General features: G+C 48.3%; 1 protein-coding gene across 1 annotated transcript in view; it reads left to right on the forward strand.

Annotated features, from left to right (window-relative positions):
- The window catches only part of noxred1 (NADP-dependent oxidoreductase domain containing 1), a 63848-nt gene that overhangs the window by 10878 nt on the left and 27893 nt on the right, over nucleotides 1–25077 (forward strand). The window contains exon 2 of the mRNA XM_068038235.1: nucleotides 16287–16486. Coding sequence (XP_067894336.1) covers nucleotides 16287–16486 — 200 coding nt within the window. The remainder of the gene's footprint in view (nucleotides 1–16286; nucleotides 16487–25077) is intronic.

The raw sequence follows: 25077 nt of genomic DNA on the forward strand, positions 1-25077 counted from the left end.
TTCTGCCATAAGTGCTGCACATGAGTGATTATCGGGTGTCATTGTGGGGGTGCTCTTTTTGGCATTGGTACCTGCTCTCAAGCTGCTCTAGGCACTGATCGTCAGGGTGGTGCACATCAACCTACAGGTAATGTTGCCATTTCCCTCTGTTGTTGGCTAGTGTCTCCCACATGAATATCGATGTTTAGGGCTTTCATGTCACGCTTGCAAGCATCCTTGAAGCGGAGCTTTGAGCCTCCTACTGGTCTTCTAGCTCCAGCCAGCTCCCCGTACAGAATGCCCTTGGGAACGCATCCATGAACATGCCAAGCCAGTGAAGTCACCTCTGCTTGATGAATGCTAGCATACTTGGGAGATTTGCCTTTGAGAGGACTGTCACAATCGCGATCTTGCCCTTGCATGAGATGCCAAGAATGCACCACAGACATTGAAGATGAAAATTATTGAGCCTTCCTCTCCTGATAGCTGTAAGTCATCCATGCTTCACAGCCTTACAACAAGGTGCTGAGAGAAAAGGCCTTAGAAACCAGCATTCTGGTCCTAAGGGTCAGCTTGTTTTTCCATGCACGTTTCATGAACTGGCCAAAGGTGGTGCATGTTTTCCCTATGCGTGTGTTGAGTTTTGCATCAAGAGTCAGATTGTCTGTCAATGTGGACCCAAGATAGCAGAATTTGCTAACTACTACCAGTGGAGTATTGTTTCGTGTGATTGAAGGCGGAGATGTGACACCCTGTCCCATAACAACAGTTTTCTTGACACTTATAGTAAGGGAGTGTTTGTAGCTGAGTTTCTATGTGGGCGCCGAGCGAGGAATCATCAGTGAAGAGCAGTTCTCTGATCAACACATTCTGTAATTTTGTCTTCACTTCCCATCTGGACAGATAGTGGAGCTTATTGCCTGACCTAGTATGCAGTATGGCGAAGAAAATACCAAACAAAATGGGAGCTAGGACATAGCCATGTTTCACTCTATTCTTCACCCTGAAACTGTTGGAAGTAGATCCATCAAACTGTACAGTACTGTGCATGTTATCATGAAAGGAACTAAAGATTAAGGCTGAGATTAAGGAGCTTTGGTAGACAGCCAATTTTCTCCAGAATCTTGCAGAGTCCTGCTCTGCTGGCGGTGTTGAATGCTTTCGTGAGATCTACGAAAGCAAGGTAGAGATATCACTGTGCAAATCACAGCTATCAATATCAATGTAATCAACAATCAGTATCATTGAACAAGTCACAGCAACTGATAATAAATTACTAAATAAATTACAAAAATCAATAATATCCATCTAATAAATCTGTGGTTTTCACATATTTTTGGTTGAAGGAGCACTTCTCAAATGGATTAGTGATCACGGAGCCCCAATCTAAATTATAATACTATATAATATCCACAGTGTGAAAGTGCTGCATGTAAAGCATATTTTAATATGGCTTTTGGGAAACAGCAAATTACTTTCAGTCACAATCTGAGGACTGTTTCCCAGCTGTGGGCAGTGATGAGACAAATCAGACAAACCAGGGATAAAGGATAAGTATAACTTCACTAACATTCTAGTGCATGTCAACGGAACTGTTTATCGTGGTGAAGATTGTCTGTTAATAGCATACATACCGAGTCAGTTCACAAGTCACATCCAATATAAACAGCTATTGGCCAAATCAGTATTAACAGCAGTTTCACCATATTTAGTTCTTTAATTTGTTCAATGTAGGTTACTATTAAAATTTAAGAAAAATAAATTCCCATAAACATAAAAGTTTCCTTGCCTCCAATTCTACTACAGAGTGCACACTTGAACGTGACATTCTGGGGAACATTTTACATGCCTTGCAAACCCAGCCCAGTTTTTTAGTGTTTTTTTTAATCATTCATGGGATGCGGGCATCGCTGGCTAGGCCAGCATTTATTGCCAATCCGTAATTGTGGTGGTGAGCTGCTTTCTTGAACCGGTGCAGTTCTTAGTGTGTAGGTACATCAACAATGCTGTTAGGAAGGGAGTTCCAGGATTTTGACCCAGTGACAGTGAAGGAACAGCGATATAGTTCCAAGTCAGGATGGTGTGTGACTTGGAGGGCAACTTGAAGGTGGTGGTGTTCCATGCATCTGCTACCCTTGTCCTTCTAGTTGGTAGAGGTCATGGGTTTGAAAGGTGCTATCTAAGGAGCCTTGGTGAGCTGCTGCAGTGCATCTTGTATATGGTACACACTGCTGCCACTGTGCATCGGTGGTGGAGAGAGTGGATGTTGAAGGTGGTGAATGGGGTGCAAGCCAAGCAGACTGCTTTATCCTGGATGGTGTCAAGCTTCTTGGAGCTACACCCATCCAGGCAAGTGGAGAGTATTCCATCACACTCCTGACTTGTGCCTTGTAGATGGTGGAAGCATTGGGGAGTCAGGAGGTGATTTACTCGCCTCAGGATTCCCAGCCTCTGACCTGCTCTTGGAACCATAGTATTTATATGGCTACTCCAGTTCAGTTTCTGGTCAATACTAACCCTTAGGATGTTGATAGTGGAGGATTCAGCGATGGTAATGCCATTGAACATCAAGTGAAGATGGTTAGATTCCCCCTTGTTTGAGATGGTCATTGCCTGGCACTTGTGTGGCGCGAATGTTACTTGCCACTTATCAGCCCAAGCCTGGATATTGTCGCGGTCTTGCTGCATTTGGGCATGTGCTGCTTCAGAGAAGTTGCAAATGGTGCTGAACATTGTGCAATCATCAGCGACCATCCCCACTTCTGACCTTTCGATGCAGGGAAGCTCAATGATGAACCAGCTAAAGATGGTTGGGCCTAGAACACTGCCCTGAGGAACTCCTGCAGTAGGTGAGGTGAGAGTGACTGCCCTTGACATCAAGGCAGCATTTGACCGAGTATGGCATCAAGGAGCCCTAGCAAAACTGAGGTCAATGGGAATCAGGGGGAAAACCCTCCGCTGGCTGGAGTCATACCTAGCGCAAAGGAAGATGGTTGTGGTTGTTGGAGGTCAATCATCTGAGCTCCAGGATATCACTGCAGGAGTACCTCAGGGTAGTGTCCTGGGCCCAACCATCTTCAGCTGCTTCATCAATGACCTTCCTTCAATCATAAGGTCAGAAGTGGGGATGTTCGCTGATGATTACACAATGTTCAGCACCATTCGCGACTCCTCAGATACTGAAGCAGTCTGTGTAGAAATGCAGCAAGACCTGGACAATATCCAGGCTTGGGCTGATAAGTGGCAAGTAACATTCGCGCCACACAAGTGCCAGGCAATGACCATCTCCAACAAGAGAGAATCTAACCATCTCCCCTTGACATTCAACTGCAAATGAACATGATACAGGGATACAGAAATGTATCCTCCCTCAATCACTTTTATCAGAACCATCTGCTCCAGAATAGGCTGTCTGTGCTATCCTTTTTAAATCAGTGTCTGCTTGCTGGGCTTCAATTAAGGAGCATCTACTGTATACCTCCTTTTCTTCCCCTAAATTTCCAAAGAATGTCTCAGCTAGCCAGACCTCTGGTTTACCTGACTGAATTACTAGCTCAGCTCTCTCTGGGGAAGCTTGCTTGGCCATGGCCCTGGCTACTACACAGGCAGGAAAGATTCCAGGGACTTCCTCCTATATTTGTTCTGTCTCCCTGGCCTCATTTCGCTGGTCTAAGACCACAGGGCTGCTACAACCTTACCTCCAGCCAAATCATTGCGAGTAGCAAGTCTATTCCGGCCACAAGTAGACTAGGGACAATTCCTACAATAACCGGTCCAGAAACAAGGTCACACTGCAAATGAACATGATACAGGGATACAGAAATGTATCCTCCCTCAATCACTTTTATCAGAACCATCATTTTTAGTGAGGTCTCTGGTGGGAAGGTCATTTCTTTGCCCAGCATGAGGGAATGAATGGCCTCTGTGTCTCGAAGTAGGACAGTGGGTTTGCCTGCCTCGCTAGAGGGGTCTGGGGACACCTTTTCCTTTAAAATACTCTACTTCTGCCGAACGTACAGCTGTATTCTTTGTGGGGTTCCATACCACAGTTAGGGCCGTAGGCAGATCTGCCTTGCTACCTGCTAGGGCTGCCTTTTCTTGGCTGCCTTGTGCACTCCACCAAAATTAACTGTCTTTCCCTTGAACCTCCAGCAATCAGCTTTTACATCCCCTAATTTACTGCAATGGGAACTCTCAGGTCTGTGGAAAACATTCCTGCCCTCTGCATTTTCTTTCCTTACTGGTGGAGGGCTTCTTGCATGCTCATCTTTTGTTTCCCTGTCATTAATACTTCATCTCTTCACACTTTTCCATTTTCTGTCCTTTCTGAACCTCTGGTAATTATTATCATGGGAGTATTTTCCTTGCGAGAAGGGTTTGTGAATAAGTTCATAGTCGTCTGCCATGGCAGCGGCTTCTTTTACCCTTGTAATTATTTGCTGCTCGAAATGGGTATTTATATTAATTGGGATGCTATTTTTAAATTCTTCTAATAGAATTACCTCTCTCAAAGTTTCATATGAGGGGTTTAACTTTAGAGATTGTATCCAGCAATCAAAAGCTGCATGTTTAATTCTTTCAAATTCCATAAAAAATCTGGGCAGCTCTTTTCCTAGTATTTCTAAATTTCTGTTAATAGGTTTCGGGTGCCAATTCATACACATTCAGAATTGCCATTTTAGTTTGTTCGTAGTCAGAAGAACTCTCTTCTGACAACAGAGAAAAAGCTTCCCGTGCCCTACCTACTAATTCGCCTTGCAAAATAATAATCCAATGTTCTTTTGGCCATTTTAGACTATTATCTATTTTGTCAAAGGAGATAAAATAAGACTCGACCTCTCCTCATTAAATTGTGGCACTAGTCTTGAGCATCCCATAATGTCAAAGTTTTGCTCTGAATTGGGAATACCGTTTGAATTGCTGGCGGCATTCTCACCTTGTGCTTGTAGTCTTTCCAACTCAACCTTTTTCACCGCTTCCTGTCTTTCTCTCTGTATTTCTCTGGATTTCCTCTCTTCTCAACTGAAACTCTCTTTCCTTTTGAAGCTGCAACTGTCTCTCTTTTTCCTTTTGAACCGCAATTCCAACTTTTGCATAGCAAGGTCCCTTTCCACTTGAATCTTAGCTGGTGTAATTTTATGTTTCAGGCTGTATGCCTGTTTCTTCTGGTTTGGGGTAGGATTAAAATGGCTAGCTAAATTCTTCACTTTTTTTTTCGAAATTGACTCCCACCTGGGCAGCTACAGCTTTTAAATCTTCAATACATAATTGACTTAACCTACCATGGGATATGCCTCCTTGCTCTACAAACTCTTCAGCATTAATTGTGGACATGCTTTTTGTTTCTAGCACTGTAACGAAGAAAAAAATAATCGAGAAAGCCTTTGTTCAATTTTCCACAGTTTTGGAGGTCAATTTTCTTCCCATTTCCGAATCATTCATTTAATCTGATTGTTCAAAAATCTTGGCTTTGTGCCCCCAATTTGTTATGGGCAGGTGGGAAATGGTGTGGCTGGTTTCCACTGGTCACCTCGCAACTGATCACGGGTAGTGCTTTGTTTAAATTAATTGTTGCAGCTCCTGTGTTTTGTTGGTTAAATAAACAGACAGTGACAGGTTTTCTTGTGAGTTTAAAACAGAAGATTAAATACGTATTAAGCAATAATCACCCAAAATGTTCCCAACACCACTCACGCATTCACTCTCTCAAACATACTCAAGAAAAAACGGATAGAAGGTAAAAGGTAAGGCCTTAAGAGTTCAAGGCGTAAAAGTCTGCTGTTTTCAGGAAAAACCTGTGGGACCCTCTCAGAAGGGAAGTTTTAAAGTTGCAGGCCTGTTTGCTGGTCGTCTTGCCCTTGCTGGGTTGCTGAGGTCTCCTGGCAGATAACAGTTTAGTTTGAAGGTGGTGCTGGTATCTCTTAGTTCAGTTTTCACAGGTGAACGAGTTGTTTGAAAGTCACTGTCTTCTGTGCTGCAGTTGGTTGCCAACTCGTCTCAGCTGGATTCAAATTTCTTAGATGGAATTGATCTCTCTCTCTCTCTCTCTCTCGCAGCCTTGGGCTGGAATTAAAGATCTCTCTCTCTCTCTCTCACACACACACACACACACACACACAACCTTGTGCTGGAATTAAAGATGGCTTTTGATGTTCTCTCTGTGGCTGGAGATTCCAGACTGATGATCTTGTTGTTCTGATGTTCTGAACTTGAATGACTGATGACTCCCTTTGTTCTCCAAAAAAGGTTATTTTCAAAGTTAAATGCATAAAGTATTAGTTTCACCCATGTGACTTTAGGCTTCAGTTCTTGATGGGCTGCACAATAGCTTCTGATGGTAGCCCATTTTGACAAGATAAGGGATGTTCACCCTCTATTGTGGTAAGTGTAGCTGCAGATACAGAGTCTGCGAGTGTCTTTGTTTCAGTTCGTTTTGTGAATAGCTCGCACATGGAGTATAATGTGGGAAAGTGTGAAGTTGTCCATTTTGGCAGGAAGAATAAAAAAGAAGCATATTATCTAAATGGTGAGAGATTGCGGAGCTCTGAGATGCAGAGGGGATCTGGGTGTTCTAGTGCATGAATTGCAAAAGGTTAGTATGCAAGTACAGCACGTAATTAGGAAAGCTAATAGAATGTTATTGTTTATACCAAGGGGAATTAAATACAAAAGTAGGGAGGTTATGCTTCAGCTATACAGGGCATTGGTGAGACCACATCTGGTGTACGGTGTACAGTACTGGTCTCCTTATTTAAGGAAGGATGTAAATGCGTTGGAGTCAGTTCAGAGAAGGTTTACTAGACTAATACCTAGAATGGGTGGGCTGTCTTACAAGGAAAGATTGGACAGGCTAGGCTTGTATCCGCTGGAATTTAGAAGAGTAAGAGATGACTTGATTGAAAAATATAAGATCCTGAGGGGTCTTGACAGGGTGGATGTGGAAAGGATGTTTCCCATTGTGGGAGAATCTAGAACTAGGGGTCGCCCATTTAAGACAGGGATGAGGAGAAATTTTTTCTCTCAGAGGGTCGTGAGTCTTTGGAATTCTCTTCCTCAAAAGGCAGTGAAAGTAGAGTCTTTGAATATTTTTAAGGCAGAGGCAGATAGATTCTTGATAAGCAAGGGGGTGAAAGGTTATTGGGGGTAGGTGGAAATGTGGAGTCATTAGTTCAGCCATGAACTTATTGAATGGCGGAGCAGGCTCGCAGGGCCGAATGGCCTACTCCTGCTCCTAATTCGTATGCGTGATGAGCTGTTTCATTTCAATGCAGACGGGTTTAATGAGTTTTAGTTCTTAGCAGACATAGATATGTATTTTAGTGAAAAATGGTATCTGTCATGTGACTGTCTCCTCCATCTTGTTGAAGGCAAAAAACCTACCAGTCTTTTTTAAATTGTCTTAATTTTTTATAACTCTTCAGTTTATTTTTTTATTTTCATCACTGTACTTTTCATGAGCATGACACTTCCTAAAGTGTGGTACCCAGAATTGGACACAGTACTCCAAGTGTTATTTAATCATGCAAGGAATTTACATTATTTATGGCATGGTGGAAGATTTAAGTCAGTCAAACTAGCAGCTTTTTTACAATTACAAGAATCAAACCATCAAGAGATGAATATAAATATAACCAGACCAGGTAGTATGATAATAGCACTTGCTCACTGTATGAGTCCAAATTGAATGCCTCTGAGTATCACAGCTGCAGTTTGCCTCCTGCTCCCCTCCCTCCTGCCCACAATTAATAAATAACACCCAATTAACAATGATAATCAAGCAAGAAATAAACACCAGCCATTAATCAATAAATAATCAAAAATAAACACTGATTCAAGCAATCAATTGATAACAGCACCCAAGTAATAAATTATCAACAATAAATAATTTATTCATTCATTATTGCTAGTTAATGATTCACTATTGTTGATTATTTGTGGGTTATTGTTATTCAGTTACTTATTAGACATTGGATTTTTAATTGTTAGCTAATATTTATTATTTAATTGTTAACTATTAATCGATAGAGAGGGTCGAGGCCATGGAGTGATTTGAAAACAAGAATGCAAACTTAAAATTCAAGGTACTGCCAGACCAGGAGCCAGTATAGATCATCAAATACACAGGGTAATAGGTGAACTGGACTTGGTGCATGTTAGGACATGGGCAGCAGCGTTTTGGATGATGTCCAACGGTAGAATGTGGGAGATCTAGAGGTAACAAAGTCATGAATGAAGGTTTCAGCAGCAGATGAGCTGCGCCAAGGACTGTATCAGGCAGTGTTATGGAGGTGGAAATAGGCAGTCTTGGTGATGGTGCGGATGCAGTCGGAAGCTCATCTTGGGGTCAAAGCTGACATTGTGTTTTTGGATGACGTCACCAAGGGGTAGCATGCAGATGAGAAATAGCGCATTCTGGAGTCAAATATGACACCAGGGTTTTGAACAGTCTGGTTCAGCCTCAGACAATTGCCAGGAAGAGGGATGGAGTCTGTGGCTAGGGAGTGGAGTTCATAGCAGGGACTGAAGACCATGGCTTCAGCCTTCCCAATATTTAATTGGAAGAAATTTCTATTCATTCAGTACTGGAAGTCAGACAAACAGTGTGGTAATTTAGAGACAGTGGAGGGGTTCGGAGAGGTCGTGGTGAGGTAGAACTTGGTGTCATCAGCGTACATGTGGAAACTTGGCATTGTACTTTCAGATGATGTCGCCGAGGGCAGCATGTTGATGTGAAATATGAGGGACCAAGGATAGATGCTTAGGGGACGCCAGAGGTAACAGGGCGGGAATCCAATAGGGAATTCAGGAGTTACATCTTTACCCAGAGAGTGGTGAGAATGTGGAACTCACTACCACAGGGAATGTTTGAGGTGAACAGCAGAAAGGCTGCATTTGCTGACAGTGCAACCACTAGGTGGCACAGTACTGGCACATGCACAAATGCAGCCTCATCAACTGAAACGTCACTGTCTGCGACATTGCAGGCAGCTACCAGTAATAAAAATGGCGCCGACTGAAACGTCACTGTCTGCGACATCTCAGGTAGCTACCAGTAATAAAAATGGCGCCGACTGAAACGTCACTGTCTGCGACATCGCAGGCAGCTGCCATTAATAAAGATGGTGCCAACTGAAATGTCACTGCGAGATCTCAGGCAGCTGCCAGTAACAAAGATGGCGCCGACTGAAAAGTCACTGTCTGCGATGTTGCAGGCAGCTGCCAGTAACAAAGATGGCGCCGACTGAAAAGTCACTGTCTGCGATGTTGCAGGCAGCTGCCAGTAACAAAGATGGCGCCGACTGAAATGTCACTGTCTGCAATGTCTCTAGTAGCTGCCAGTAATAAAGATGGCACTGCTCAATTTGACACAAAAATCAAATTCAACCCAAACCCCCTCACATGTCAATGGCTGCGATCACTGCCTCCATTTCCCCCCACCCCTCCCCCCCCAACAGTACCCTCTCATAATCGTCGCTTCTGTTTCCCACTCCCTCCTGTGATCGCTGCCTCAATCGCCGCATTCAGTTTCACGTTTTCTCCCACTGCTGCAGCCTGCTGCTTCTGACTGCTGCTTTACTCTCCCGCGCCCACTGGTCACCATTTATACCCGCCGCTTGCTCCCTGCCTCGCCACCCAGAGAAGCGGCGGGTTGGGGGGTGAGTGGGAGTGAGAGAGGTGCTAACAGTGAGTGGCGGGAAGCAAGTGGCGGGATGGAGCAACCACCAGTTGGGAGAGGCAAATTGGAGCAGGAAGCAGGCGGATGCGGGAGAGAATAGCAGGAGGGAGCGGGGAAGAGAAGTGGTGATTGAGGCTCTGATTGGAGGAGGGAGCGGGGAAGAGAAGTGGTGATTGAGGGGGTGATTGTGGGAGGGAGCGGGGAAGAGAAACGGTAATTGAGGCTCTGATTGGAATAGGGAGCTGGGAAGAAAAACGGTAATTGAGGCTCTGATTGGAATAGGGAGCGGGGAAGAAAAACGGTAATTGAGGCTGTAATTGGAGGAGGGAGCGGGGAAGAGAAGTGGTAATTGAGGCTCTGATTGGAGGAGGTAGCGGGGAAGAAAAACGGTAATTGAGGCTGTAATTGGAGGAGGGAGCGGGGAAGAGAAGTGGTAATTGAGGCTCTGATTGGAGGAGGTAGCGGGGAAGAAAAGTGGTGATTGAGGCTCTGATTGGAGGAGGGAGCGGGGAAGAGAAGCGGTGATTGAGGCTCTGATTGGAGGAGGGAGCGGGGAAGAGAATGGTGATTGAGAGGGTGATTGGAGGAGGGAGCGGGGAAGAGAAGCGGTGATTGAGGCTCTGATTGGAGGAGGGAGCGGGGAAGAGAAGTGGTTATTGAGGCTCTGATTGGAGGAGGGAGCGGGGAAGAGAAGTGGTTATTGAGGCTCTGATTGGAGGAGGGAGCGGGGAAGAGAAGTGGTTATTGAGGCTCTGATTGGAGGAGGGAGCGGGGTAGAGAAGTGGCGACTGAGGCTCTGATTGGAGGAGAGAGCGAGGAAGAGAAGTGGTGATTGAGGGGGTGATTGTGGGAGGGGGCGGGGAAGAGAAGTGGTGATTGAGGCTCTGATTGGAGGAGGGAGCGGGGAAGAGAAGTGGTTATTGAGGCTCTGATTGGAGGAGGGAGCGGGGAAGAGAAGTGGTTATTGAGGCTCTGATTGGAGGAGGGAGCGGGGTAGAGAAGTGGCGACTGAGGCTCTGATTGGAGGAGAGAGCGAGGAAGAGAAGTGGTGATTGAGGGGGTGATTGTGGGAGGGGGCGGGGAAGAGAAGTGGTGATTGAGGCTCTGATTGGAGGAGGGAGCGATGGAGAAACGGTGATTGAGGCTCTGATTGGAGGAGGGAACAGGGAAGAGAAGTGGCGACTGAGGCTCTGATTGGAGGAGAGAGCGAGGAAGAGAAGTGATGATTGAGGGGGTGATTGTGGGAGGGGGCGGGGAAGAGAAACGGTGATTGAGGCTCTGATTGGAGGAGGGAGCAGGGAAGAGAAGTGGTGATTGAGGCTGTGATTGGAGGATGGAGCGGGGAAGAGAAGTGGTGATTGAGGCTCTGATTGTAGGATTTTTTAAAAATTCATTCATGGGATGTGGGCGTCGCTGGCCAGGCCAGCATTTATTGCCCATCCCTAATTGCCCTTGAGAAGGTGGTGGTGAGCTGCCTTCTTGAACCACTGCAGTCCATGTGTGGTAGGTACACCCACAGAGCTGTTAGGAAGGGAGTTCCAGGATTTTGACCCAGCGACAGTGAAGGAACGGCGATATAGTTCCAAGTCAGGGTGGTGTGTGACTTGGAGGGGAACTTGCAGGTGGTGGTGTTCCCACGTATTTGCTGCCCTTGTCCTTCTAGTTGGTAGAGGTCACGGGTTTGGAAGGTGCTGTCGAAGGAGCCTTGGTGCATTGCTGCAGTGCATCTTGTAGATGGTACACACTGCTGCCACTGTGCGTCGGTGGTGGAGGGAATGAATGTTTGTAGATGGGGTGCCAATCAAGCGGGCCGCTTTGTCCTGGATGGTGTCGAGCTTCTTGAGTGTTGTTGGAGCTGCACCCATCCAGGCAAGTGGAGAGTATTCCATCACACTCCTGACTTGTGCCTTGTAGATGGTGGACAGGCTTTGGGGAGTTAGGAGGTGAGTTACTCGCCTCAGGATTCCTAGCCTCTGACCTGCTCTTGTAGCCACGGTATTTATATGGCTACTCCAGTTCAATTTTCGGTCAATGGTAGCCCCTAGGATGTTGATAGTGGGGGATTCAGCGATGGTAATGCTGTTGAATGTCAAGGGGAGATGGTTAGATTCTCTCTTGTTGGAGATGGTCATTGCCTGGCACTTGTGTGGCGCGAATGTTACTTGCCACTTCTCAGCCCAAGCCTGGATATTGTCGCGGTCTTGCTGCATTTCTACACAGACTGCTTCAGTATCTGAGGAGTCACGAATGGTGCTGAACATTGTGCAATCATCAGCAAACATCCCCACTTCTGACCTTATGATTGAAGGAAGGTCATTGATGAAGCAGCTGAAGATGGTTGGGCCTAGGACACTACCCTGAGGTACTCCTGCAGTGATGTCCTGGAGCTCAGATGATTGACCTCCAACAAGGGCGGCACAGTGGCGCAGTGGTTAGCACCGCAGCCTCACAGCTCCAGGGACCCGGGTTTGATTCCGGGTACTGCCTGTGTGGAGTTTGCAAGTTCTCCCTGTGTCTGCGTGGGTTTTCTCCGGGTGCTCCGGTTTCCTCCCACAAGCCAAAAGACTTGCAGGTTGATAGGTAAATTGGCCATTATAAATTGTCACTAGTATAGGTAGGTGGTAGGGAAATATAGGGACAGGTGGGGACGTTTGGTAGGAATATGGGATTAGTGTAGGATTAGTATAAATGGGTGGTTGATGTTCGGCACAGACTCGGTGGGCCGAAGGGCCTGTTTCAGTGCTGTATCTCTAATCTAATCTAAAAAAAACCACAACCATCTTCCTTTGCGCTAGGTATGACTCCAGCCAGCGGAGGGTTTTCCCCCTGATTCCTATTGACCTCAGTTTTGCTAGGGCTCCTTGATGCCATACTCGGTCAAATGCTGCCTTGATGTCAAGGGCAGTCACTCTCACCTCACCTCTGGAGTTCAGCTCTTTTATCCATGTTTGGACCAAGGATGTAATGAGGTCAGGAGCTGAGTGGCCCTGGCGGAACCCAAACTGAGCATCACTGAGCAGGTTGTTGCTAAGCAAGTGCCGCTTGATGGCACTGTTGATGCCACTTTCCATCACTTCACTGATGATTGAGAGTAGGCTAATGGGGCGTTAGTTGGCCGGGTTGGATTTGTCCTGCTTTTTGTGTGCAGGTGAAGCTAGGACAAGAGGGCATAGCCTCAAGATTAGAGGGAGCAGATTTAGGACTGAATTAAGAAGGAACTTCTTCACCCAGAGGGTTGTTAATCTATGGAATTCCTTGCCCAGTGAAGTAGTTGACGCTTCTTCAGTAAACGTTTTTAAAGCTAAGGTAGATATCTTTTTGAATAATAAAGGAATTGAGGGATACGGTGAGAACGCGGGTAAGTGGATCTGAGTCCACGAAAAGATCAGCCATGATCTTATTGAATGGCGGAGCAGGCTCGAGGGGCTGGACGGCCTACTCCTGCTCCTACTTCTTATGATCTTATTATGATCATCAACTCGGCACTTCTGGCTGAAGATTGTTGCAAATGCTTCAGCCTTATCTTTCGCACTGATGTGCTGGGCTCCCCCATCATTGAGGATGGGGATATTTGTGGAGCCACCTCCTCCAGTTAGTTGTTTAATTGTCCACCACCATTCATGGCTGGATGTGGCAGGACTGCAGAGCTTAGATCTGATCCGTTGGTTATGGGATCGCTTAGCTCTGTCTATCGCATGCTGCTTACGCAGTTTGGCATGCAAGTAGTCCTGGGTTGTAGCTTCACCAGGTTGACACCTCATTTTGAGGTATGCCTGGTGCTGCTCCTGGCATGCCCTCCTGCACTCTTCATTGAACTAGGGTTGGTCTCCTGGCTTGATGGTAATGGTAGAGTAGAGGATATGCCGGGCCATGAGGTTACAGATTGTGGTTGAGTACAATTCTGCTGCTGCTGATGGCCCACAGCGCCTCATGGATGCCCAGTTTTGCATTGCTAGATCCGTTCGAAATCTATCCCATTCAGCACGGTGATAGTGCCACACAACACGATGGACGGTATCCTCATTGTGAAGGCGGGACTTCGTCTCCACAAGGACTTTGCGGTGGTCACTCCTACCAATACTGTCATGGACAGATGCATCTGCGGCAGGCAGATTGGTGAGGACGAGGTCGAGTATGTTCTTCCCTCGTGTTGGTTCCCCCACCACCTGCCGCAGCCCAGTCTAGCAGCTATGTCCTTTAGGACTCGGCCAGCTCGGTCAGTAGTGGTGCTACCGAGCCACTCATGGTGATGGACATTGAAGTCCCCCACCCAGAGTACATTTTGTGCCCTTGCCACCCTCAGTGCTTCCTCCAAGTAGTGTTCAACATGGAGGAGTACTGAGTCATCAGCTGAGGGAGGGCGGTAGGTGGTAATCAGTAGGAGGTTACCTTGCTCATATTTAACCTGATGCCATGAGACTTCATGAGGTCCGGAGTCGATGTTGAGGACTCCCAGGGCAACTCCCTCCCTACTGTATACCACTGTGCCACCACCTCTGCTGGGTCTGTCTTGCCGGTGGGACAGGACGTACCCGGGGATGGTGATGGCAGTGTCTGGGACATCGTCTGTTAGGTTTGATTCCGTGAGTATGACTATGTCAGGTTGTTGCTTGACTAGTCTGTGGGACAGCTCTCACAACTTTGGCACAAGCCCCCAGATGTTAGTAAGAAGGACTTTGCAGGGTCGACAGGGCTGTGTTTGCCATTGTCGTTTCCGGTGCCTAGGTCGATGCCGGGTGGTCCGTCCGGTTTCATTCCTTTTTATCGACTTCGTAGCGGTTAGATACAACTGAGTGGCTTGCTAGGCCATTTCAGAGGGCATGTAAGAGTTAACCACATTGCTGTGGGTCTGGAGTCACATGTAGGCCAGACCAGGTACGGACAGCAGATTTCCTTCCCTGAGGACATTAGTGAACCAGATGAGTTTTTACAACAATCGACAATGGTTTCATGGCCATCATTAGGCTAGTTTTTAATTCCAGATTTTTATTAAGTTCAAATTCCACGTTCTGCTGTGGTGGGATTCGAACCCATGTCCCCAGAGGAATACCCTGGGTCTCTGGGTTACTAGTCCAGTGATAATACCACTACGCCACCGCCTACCCTGATTGAGGCTCTGATTGGAGGAGGGAGCGGGGAAGAGAAGCGGTAATTGAGGCTCTGATTGGAGGAGGGAGCGGGGAAGAGAAGTGGTGATTGAGGGGATGATTGTGGGAGGGAGCGGGGAAGAGAAGTGGTGATTGAGAGGGTGATAGTGGGAGGGAGCGGGGAAGAGAAGTGGTGATTGAGGCTCTGATTGGAGGAGGGAGCGGGGAAGAGAAGCGGTGATTGAGGGGATGATTGTGGGAGGGAGCGGGGAAGAGAAGTGGTGATTGAGAGGGTGATAGTGGGAGGGAGCGGGGAAGAGAAGTGGTGATTGAGGCTCTGATTGGAGGAGGGAGCGGGGAAGAGAAGCGGTGATTGAGGGGATGATTGTGGGAGGGAGCGGGGAAGAGAAGCATTGATTGAGGCTCTGATTGGAGGAGGGAGCAGGGAAGAGAAGCGGTGATTGAGGGGGTGATTGGAGGAGGGAGCGGGGAAGAGAAGCATTGATTGAGGCTCTGATTGGAGGAGGGAGCTGGGAAGAGAAGTGGTGATTGAGGCTCTGATTGGAGGGAGCTGGGAAGAGGTGGCGATTGAGGCTCTGATTGGAGGAGGGAGCGGGGAAGAGAAGCGGTGATTGAGGCTCTGATTGGAGGAGGGAGCTGGGAAGAGAAGTGGCAATTGAGGCTCTGATTGGAGGGAGCTGGGAAGAGAAGTGGCAATTGAGGCTCTGATTGGAGGGAGCTGGGAAGAGAAGTGGCAATTGAGGCTCTGATTGGAGGGAGCTGGGAAGAGAAGTGGTGATTGAGGCTCTGATTGGAGGAGGGAGCTGGGAAGAGAAGTGGTGATTGAGACTCTGAATGCAGGATGGAGCGGGGAAGAGAAGCAGTGATTGAGGCTCTGATTGGAGGAGGGAGCGGGGAAGAGAAGCAGTGATTGAGGCTCTGATTGGAGGAGGGAGCGGGGAAGAGAAGCAGTGATTGAGGCTCTGATTGGAGGAGGTAGCGGCGAAGAGGAGCGCTGATTGAGGCTCTGATTGGAGGAGGGAGCGGGGAAGAGAAGCAGTGATTGAGGCTCTGATTGGAGGAGGTAGCGGCGAAGAGGAGCGGTGATTGAGGCTCGGATTGAGGGAGTGAGTGGCGAAGCAGTGATTGAGGCCGCTTTCCAAAACCCGCACTGGACGCTGACGTCCCTTTGCATGATGACGCACATGCGTGCATTAGCACTGGCAAGCTATCAAAGCACAGGTGCATTTTGCGTGTGCGTAAGGATGAATACGTTCCCTGCATGTACGCAGTTCGGTGCTTGGCTGCATTGTCTGGAGACACTGTGTAGCATAAATGCATTTAAGGGGAAGCTAAGTAAGTCCATGAGGGATAAAGGAATCGAGGATATGCTGCTAGAGAGAAATAGGGGTAGGTTCGTGTGCAGCATAAACACCAGCATAGATCGTTTGGGTTGAATGGCCTGTTTCTGTGTTATAAAATCTATGTACTTCTACGTAATGCAATGCTCAAAGCTAGCTAACTGAGAATTCTAAATCCTACAGATGCAAGATACTGGATGGAGCCAACTTTCCCAACTCCTGGCTGGCTAAATACCGGATAATGAAATTCAATAAAGGCTGCCTGAGAATCGGGGTGCTGGGCTGTGGCCATCTCGGGAAGCAGTTGGTGTTGTCCTTGCTTGCGCTGGAAGATGTGACTCCAGTAAACATCACCATCTCCACTCGGAGACCAGAAAAACACAGTATGTTTTTTTTAACGAGTAAAATTCTAATTGTATTTTAGATTGAAGCAAGAGCTAAAAGAAAGTAGAAGCCTGCATAGCAGCTCTCCAGGTTTCCTGACTACTTTAGGAGAGTAGAGCAGGATTTCTGAATAAGTAAACAGTCATTAAGTATTTAGCTAGGGGGAAGGGTGGTGCAGAGGGGGAAGGGGGGAGGCGTCCGGCGGGGGTCACGACCCTGGCGAGCGTGCCAGCCCACATCCTGCACGGCCTCCTCGATATCACCATCCTCCAGGCTGATGCTGCGCTCTTGGTCGCCATCCAGCTCATGAGCTTCTATCCCGGCTCCCAGCAGTGAAGGCGGAAAGACGACCGAGGCCGGATTGAGGCCCTGAGCCTCGACGACCGCCTCATGGGCACTCGGGCCGCCTTTCACGTCCCTGGCCAGTCCCCTAGCACCCCCTTCCCCCACCACATCCCCCCACACCCCCTTCCCCCCCGCACCCCCTTCCCAACTCACTCCCGCACCCCCTTCCCCCCGCACCCACTTCCCCCCAACCCCTCCCCCCCGCACCCCTCTCCCAACTCACACCCTCGCACCCCGTTCCCCCCACCCCCTTCCCCCACCCCTTCGCCTGCACCCCCTCCCCCTCACACCATCTCCACCTCGCACCCCCTTCCCCTGCAACCCCTCCCCTACCCCCCTGTACCCCACTTCCTAGCTCCCCCTCGCACCCCCTCCCGCCAACACGCCCTCCCCCCTTGCACCCCCTTCCCCCCCTTACCCGCAACTCCTCCCCCCGGTATCCACCGCACCCCCTTCCCCCTGCACCCCCTCCCCCCTTCCCTGTCCCTCCATGAAATCACACAGCTTACTTGTTAGGGCCCCTGCTCAGGGATAGGAGCTAACAACCCCACTGCCTTGTGGGCGTCTCGGGAGAGTCCAAGGCTAAAGGAGTAAACCCTAACAGAAAATCCGAAGCGGAACCCTGAAGGCGGTCATGTGTCACCTTTGGCATGTTTCCGGCAGTTCCTGCAGCCATACCGGTGCCAAACATTGTGCTCTGCACTCCTTTGGACCCCACAAGTAAGGCCGAGAGGGGGGTTTTGATGCTTGGGCAACTCATAACCTCCACACATCCGCCCAGGCATGCGCCATGGAGAGGTCACCCCATAGTCGCCTCACAGCGACCAAAACAACATGGAAGGCAGCAGTTACGGGTTATAAGTCAGCTCAATTGGCGTAGAGATTGGGCGCCACAGGTTGCCTTTGTCAGTGGGAGAGGTCATTGCATCTCACTGGACAGCTACCGCCTGCCTCAAACCAGGCAGCCCCCGGTCAGTAAGGTTCTGTCCCGCCACAGTCCACCTGCTTCAGTGGGTGCTCGGGGCTCAGGGTTATTGCCCGACAAGTGGACTGTAACACCGCACCAAACAGCACGACAAAAAGGAAGGAAGGTACCAGCCCTTCGTTTTGCCAGCTGGAACGTCAGAACTATGTCGGAAGACCTTACACAAATCAACGATTCTCGGAAGACCGCCATCATTAACAACAAGCTCAGTAGACTCAATGTGGACATTGCAGCACTTCAGGAGACACGCCTCCCTGCGAGCGGATCTCTAAGAGGGCAAGAATCCACCTTCTTCTGGCAGGGTAGGGATCCTGAAGAACCAAGACAGCATGGCATGGGCTTCGCCATCAGAAACTCCTTGCTCAGCATGATAGAGCCACCTTCAAATGGCTTGGAACGCATACTGTCCATCCGACTCAGCATCAATGCTCCAACACTGTGCTCCTCACCTGAAGTTAAAGACCAGTTCTACGAGGAACTCCGTAATATCATTAGTCGCATTCGCAATACCGATCATTTGTTCCTGCTGGGGGGCTTTAACGCCAGGGTCGGGGCCGGCCATGACTCATGGCCCTCCTGCCTTGGGCACAATGGCATTGGAAGGATGAATGAGAATGGACAGAGACTGCTGGAGTTGTGTACCTATCACAACCTCTGCATCACCAACTCGTTCTTTCATACTAAACCCTGTCACCAGGTTTCTTGGAGGCACCCAAGATCACGTCGTTGGCTCCAGCTGGACCTCACCGTCACAAGGCGAGCCTCCTTAAACAGCATTCAAATCACACGCAGCTTCCACAGTGCGGACTGCGACACTGACCACTCCCTGGTGTGCAGCAAGGTTAGACTCAAACCAAAGAAGCTGCATCACTCCAAGCAGAATGGCCACCTGCGCATCAACACTAACAGAATTTCTTATCCACGGCTGTTACATAAGTTTCTAAATTCACTTGAAAAAGCCCTTCAAATCACTCCTACAGGAGATGCAGAGGCCAAGTGGGCCCACATCAGAGACACCAACTATGACTTAGCAATGACCACCAATGGCAAACGTGAGAAACAGAATGCAGACTGGTTTCAATCTTACTTTGAAGACCTGGAACCTGTCATAACTGCTAAGCGCATTGCACTGTTGAACTACAAGAAAGCCCCCAGCGAGTTAACATCCGTACTATTTAAAGTAGCCAGAAGTGCTGCACAAAGAACAGCCAGACGCTGCACAAACGACTACTGGCAACACCTATGCAGTCGTATTCAGCTGGTCTCTGACACTGGAAACATCAGAGGAATGTATGATGGCATTAAGAGAGCTTTTGGGTCAACCATCAAGTAGATCGCCCCCCCTCAAGTCTAAATCAGGGGAAACGATCACTGACCAACGCAAGCAAATGGACCGCTGGGTGGAGCACTACCTAGAACTGTACTCCATGGAAAATGTTGTCACTGAGACCGCCCTCAATGCAGCCCAGTCTCTGCCAGTCATGGATGAGCTGGACAAACAGCCAACAAAATCGGAACTCAGTGATGCCATTGATTCTCTAGCCAGTGGAAAAGCCCCTGGGAAGGATGGTATTACCCCTGAAATAATCAAGAGTGCCAAGCCTGCTATACTTTCAGCTCTGCACGAACTGCTTTGCCTGTGCTGGGATGAGGGGGCAGTACCACAGGCCATGCGCGATGCCAATATCATCACCCTCTATAAGAACAAGGGTGACCGCGGTGACTGCAACAACTACCGTGGAATCTCCCTGCTCAGCATAGTGGGGAAAGTCTTCACTCGAGTCGTTTTAAACAGGCTCCAGAAGCTGGCTGAGCTTGTCTACCCTGAGGCAGAGTGTGGCTTTCAAGCAGAGAGATCCACCATTGACATGCTGTTCTCCCTTCGCCAGCTACAGGAGAAATGCCACAAACAACAGATGCCCCTCTACGTTGCTTTCATAGATCTCACCAAAGCCTTTGACCTTGTCAGCAGATGTGGTCTCTTCAGACTACGAGAAAAGATCGGATGTCCACCAAAGCTACAAAGTATCATCACCTCATTCCATGACAATATGAAAGGCACAATTCAGCATAGCGGCGCCTCATCAGACCCCTTTCCTATCCTGAGTGGCGTGAAACAGGGCTGTGTTCTCACACCTACACTGTTTGGGATCTTCTTCTCACTGCTGCTCTCACATGCGTTCAAGTCTTCAGAAGAAGGAATTTTTCTCCACACAAGATCAGATGGCAGGTTGTTCAACCTTGCCCGTCTAAGAGCGAAGATCAAAGTATGGAAGGTCCTCATCAGGGAACTCCTCTTTGCTGATGATGCTGCATTAACATCCCACACAGAAGAGTGTCTGCAAAGTCTCATCGACAGGATTACGGCTGCCTGCAACGAATTTGGCTTAACTATTAGCCTCAAGAAAAGGAACATCATGGGACTGGACATCAGAAATGCTCCATCCACCAATATCGATGACCACGCTCTGGAAGTGGTTCAAGAGTTCACCTACCTCGGCTCAACTATCACCAGTAACTTGTCTCTCGATGCAGAAATCAACAAGTGCATGGGAAAGGCGTCCGCTGCTATGTCCAGACTGGCCAAGACAGTGTGTGAAATGGCGCACTGACACGGAACACAAAAGCCCGAGTGTATCAAGCCTGTGTCCTCAGTACCTTGCTCTACGGCAGCGCGGCCTGGACAATATATGTCAGTCAAGAGTGTCGTCTCAATTCATTCCATCTTCGCTGCCTCCGGAGAATCCTTGGCATCAGGTGCAGGACCGTATCTCCAACACAAAAGTCCTCGAGGTGGCCAACATCCCCAGCATATACACCCTACTGAGCCGGCGGCACTTGAGATGGGTTGACTATGTGAGCCACATGGAAGATGGTAGGATCCCCAAGGACACATTGTACAGCGAGCTTGTCACTGGTATCAGACCCACTGGCCGTCCATGTCTCCGCTTTAAAGACGTCTGCAAACGCGCCATGACGTCCTGTGACATTTAGTACAAGTCGTGGGAGTCAGTTGCCGGTGATCACCCGAGCTGGCAGACAGCCATAAAGGCGGGGCTAAAGTGTGGCGAGTCGAAGAGACTTAGCTGTTGGCAGGAAAAAGACAGAATTGCAAGGAGAGAACCAACTGTGTAACAGCCCCGACAACCAATTTTATCTGCAGCATCTGTGGAAGAGTCTGTCGCTCTAGAATTGGCCTTCATCGCCACTCCCGGCGCTGCGTCACAAACCACTGACCACCTCCAGGCGCTTAACCAGTGTCTGTCGAGACAAGGAGGCCAAAGAAGAAGAAGAAGAAAAAAAAGAAGTATTTAGCAGAAAGTTCTGCTCGACTGGTTTAACATTTCGTTCGAAAGATGGCACCTCCAACAGTCCAGCATTCTCTCAGTACTGCATTGGGAGTGTCAGATTGGATTCTGTGCTCAAGTCCCTGGACTGGGAGTTGAACCCATAGCCTTCTGACTGAGAGACCAGTTACCACTGAAGTTCTGTTTGACTGAATGCTGCGAAACAGAGTGCTTCATTCGGGGAAATTATTAAGTGTGGGAATTCAGTGCAGTGAGATGCTGTTCTGGACTTTTACAGAATAAGCAGTGATCCTCCGCCATGTAGGAACCTCCTGCGCCATGAGGGAACCTCCTGCACCACGCCGGAACTCCTACACCACGAGGGAACTCCTACACCACGAGGGAACTCCTACACCACGAGGGAGCTTCCTGCACCACGAGGGAACTCCTACACCACGAGGGAACTTCCTGCGCCATGAGGGAACTTCCTGCACCATGTAGGAACCTCCTGCGCCATGAGGGAACCTCCTGCACGATGAGGGAACTCCTGCACCACGAGGGAACTCCTGCGCCATGAGGGAACTTCCTGCGCCATGAGGGAACTTCCTGCGCCATGAGGGAACTTCCTGCGCCATGAGGGAACTCCTGCGCCATGAGGGAACTCCCTGCGCCATGAGGGAACTCCTGCGCCATGAGGGAACTCCTGCTCCCTGAGGGAACTTCCTGCGCCATGAGGGAACTTCCTGCACCATGAGGGAACTCCTGCGCCATGAGGGAACTCCTGCTCCCTGAGGGAACTCCTGCACCATGTGGGAACTTCCTGCGCCAAGAGGGAACTTCCTGCGCCATGAGGGAACTCCTGCTCCCTGAGGGAACTCCTGCGCCATGAGGGAACTTCCTGCGCCAGGAGGGAACTCCTGCACCATGAGGGAACTTCCTGCGCCAGGAGGGAACTCCTGCACCATGAGGGAATCTCCTACGCCATGTAGGAACTTCCTCTGCCATGTGGGAATCTCCTAAGTCATGTAGGAACTCCTGCAGCATGAGGGAACCCCTGCACCCTGAGGGAATCTCCTGCGCCATGAGGGGACTTCAGGACACTTAATGTGTCTTGGGCGACCACGTATGTAGGAAGTGTCTCAGGCTGCTTCAGCTTGAGCTCAAGATTTCCAAGTTTGAGGGGCAGATGGAATCACTGTGGAGTGTCGGGGAGCAGGAGAGTTTCCTGGATCATACGTTTCAGGAGGTGGTCACGCCACAGACAGTAGGAGTTCAGGATAATAGATGAGTGCTTTTTTGCTATATATAAATGACTTCGATCTTGGAATACAGAGTAGAATCTCAAAATTTGCTGCTGAGACTAAACTTGGAGGTGTGGCAAACAATGAAGATGATATGAACCGCCTGCAACAGGACATAGATAGGTCAGCAGAATAGACAGAGAGGTGGCAGATGGAATTTATGAGGTGCTGCATTTTGGCAGAAGGAATAGGGAGAGGTAATATATACTTAATGACACAGTTTGAAAGAGTGTGCAGGAATAGAGGCACCTGGGAGGGCATATGCATCAATCTTTGAAGCTGGCAAGACATGTCAAGAGAGTGGTTAGTAAAGCATATGGGATCTTGGGCTTCATAAATGGAGACATTGACTGTAGAAGCAGGGAAGTTATGCTGAACCTTTATAAAACTCTGGTTAGGCCCCAACTAGAGTATTGCATCCAGTTCTGGTCACTACATTTTAGGAAGGATGTGAGGGTCTTTGACAGGTTGCAGACGAGATTTACCAGAATGGTTCCAGAGATGGGGGATTTTACAAGGTTAGGTTGGAAAAGGTGGGATTGTTCTTCTTAGAGCAAAGGAGATTGAAGGGAGATTTAATAGAGATGTACAAGATTATGACAAGCTTAGATAAGTTGGACAAGGAAAAAGTAACGGTACAAGGACTAGGGGACACAAGAGCTGCAGGGGGAATATGAGGAAGAACGTTTTAACGCAGCAGATGGTAATCACCTGGAACTCGCTGTCCACAAGGGTGGTAGAAGCAGAGACAATCAATGACTTTAGAAGGAATTGGATGGGCACTTGAAGGAAATAAACTTGCAGGGCTACGGGGATCGAGCAAGGTAGTGGGACTGATTGCATAGCTCCATGGAGAGCTGGCATGGACTCAATGGGCCGAATGGCTTCCTTCTGTGATGTAAATAACTCAATAACTCTATGAGAGGGAGCCAGAGACAGTGAGCCCTGAGAGCTGAAGCCCAGATGCATTAATTAGGTGGATAGGTAGATGTTTCGTTGGTAAGTTTTAAGGTTTTTTTCCTTTCAAAGCTGGGGCAGTAGTTTAAACTGGTACTGGGGAGATATAAATATTTTATTAAGGTTATAGCTTAACTAGTTAAACTACTTATTATAACTACAAAGTATCAGTGATATTTCTAAACTTGGAACATAATTTGGAACTGGCATTACTGAGGGAGTGCTGCATTGTCGAAGGGGCAGTACTGAGGGAGTGTTACATTGTTGGAGGACAGTACTGAGGGAGAGCTGAACTGAGGGAGTGGTGGATGAAATTAAGTTCTAAGTGTCAAGTGCTGGAGATGGGAAGGAATAAACTGGGTAAAACAGGTTCTGCAAGAGTGGTGTTGGAATAACTTAGAATGAAGATGAAAATGAGCGAGGAGCTTCACGAATCAACGTATTCAACCGATGGAGAGAATCATCAACAAGGTGGAACGGATTTCGTGAATATGAGGAGTTACTGAGTGACCATGTGAGGGAGCTGGATGGTGGTGGAAGTGGAGGCAATCAATGACTTCAAAAGGAAATTGGATGACACTTGAAGGAAATAAATTTGCAGGGCTACAGGAATCGAGTAGGGAGTGGGACTGAGCTCATGGAGCGCCGGCATGGACTCGATTGGCTGAATGCCCTCCTTCTGTGCCATAAATGTCTCTATGACTCTATAACACAGGGCGCTGGGTGTGGGGGGATTTACTGAATGACAGTGTTTGAGAGCTGGATTAACATCAGTAGAAATACAGTCAGTAACACAGGATGCTGGGAGAGAGGGGTTACTGAGTGACAGTGAGAGGCAGCTAGATTAACATCAGGAGAAAAACAGTCAGTAACTCAAGGTGCTGGGTGGGTAGGGGCTGGGGTTTACTGAGTGACAGTGTGAGGGAGCTGGATTAACAACAACAAGTGTATCGCACTTTTAACATAATAAAACATCCCAAGGTGCTTCACAGAAACATTATAAAACAAAATATGACACCGAGCTACAAAAGGAGACATTAGATCAGTTGACCAAAAGCTCCTAAATGGCCTAACTTTAATTTTAGATTTAAGATTGTGTCCCCTTGGTCAGGATTCCTCCATCAGAGGAAATAATCTCTCTATTCTTGCAAGTCTTCCTCTGAGGTGCCTTGTTCTGCAAGAGCCGCTTGCTGCTGAGAAAGATGTAGGAAAAGGATTTCTGCCTATGCAATTCGCATCCTCAGTTAAAATCGGGTCTTCTGTCTTAGAATGTTAGAATGGGGGCACACAAGTTTCATAAACCCCCTTGCTGTATTGAAAATGGAGTTGGGGCAAAAAGAGGTCAGACTGCATTCTCTTGATAGGAAGACTGTACAGCTTCCCACTCTTGCTGAAATTACCTCATGGTGATGGTTTACAGTTTCATAAAATACCCAAGGGGATAAAGAGAATCAAAAGTAAGACTTTCAGATAGGCCAGGGGATCAGAGCTAAAGAGCCTGCATTCAGGGGTTTGTGGGGAAAGATGAAGACAAACATCAGGGACTACTTCTTTACCTAGAGAGAGAAATCAGCTACTGGAAGTGTGGTGAGGAAGGGTGAGTGAGACCAGGATACTGAATTAATTCAAGAAACAGTTAGATGGGGAGTAGGTAGGGTTAGGATTCTGGATCGATGAGATCCAATGCGCTGAACAGCCTTCTTCATACAAAGCCC

This window comes from Heterodontus francisci, chromosome 9 (assembly GCF_036365525.1).
Source record: "Heterodontus francisci isolate sHetFra1 chromosome 9, sHetFra1.hap1, whole genome shotgun sequence".
NCBI classification, from domain to species: domain Eukaryota; kingdom Metazoa; phylum Chordata; class Chondrichthyes; order Heterodontiformes; family Heterodontidae; genus Heterodontus; species Heterodontus francisci.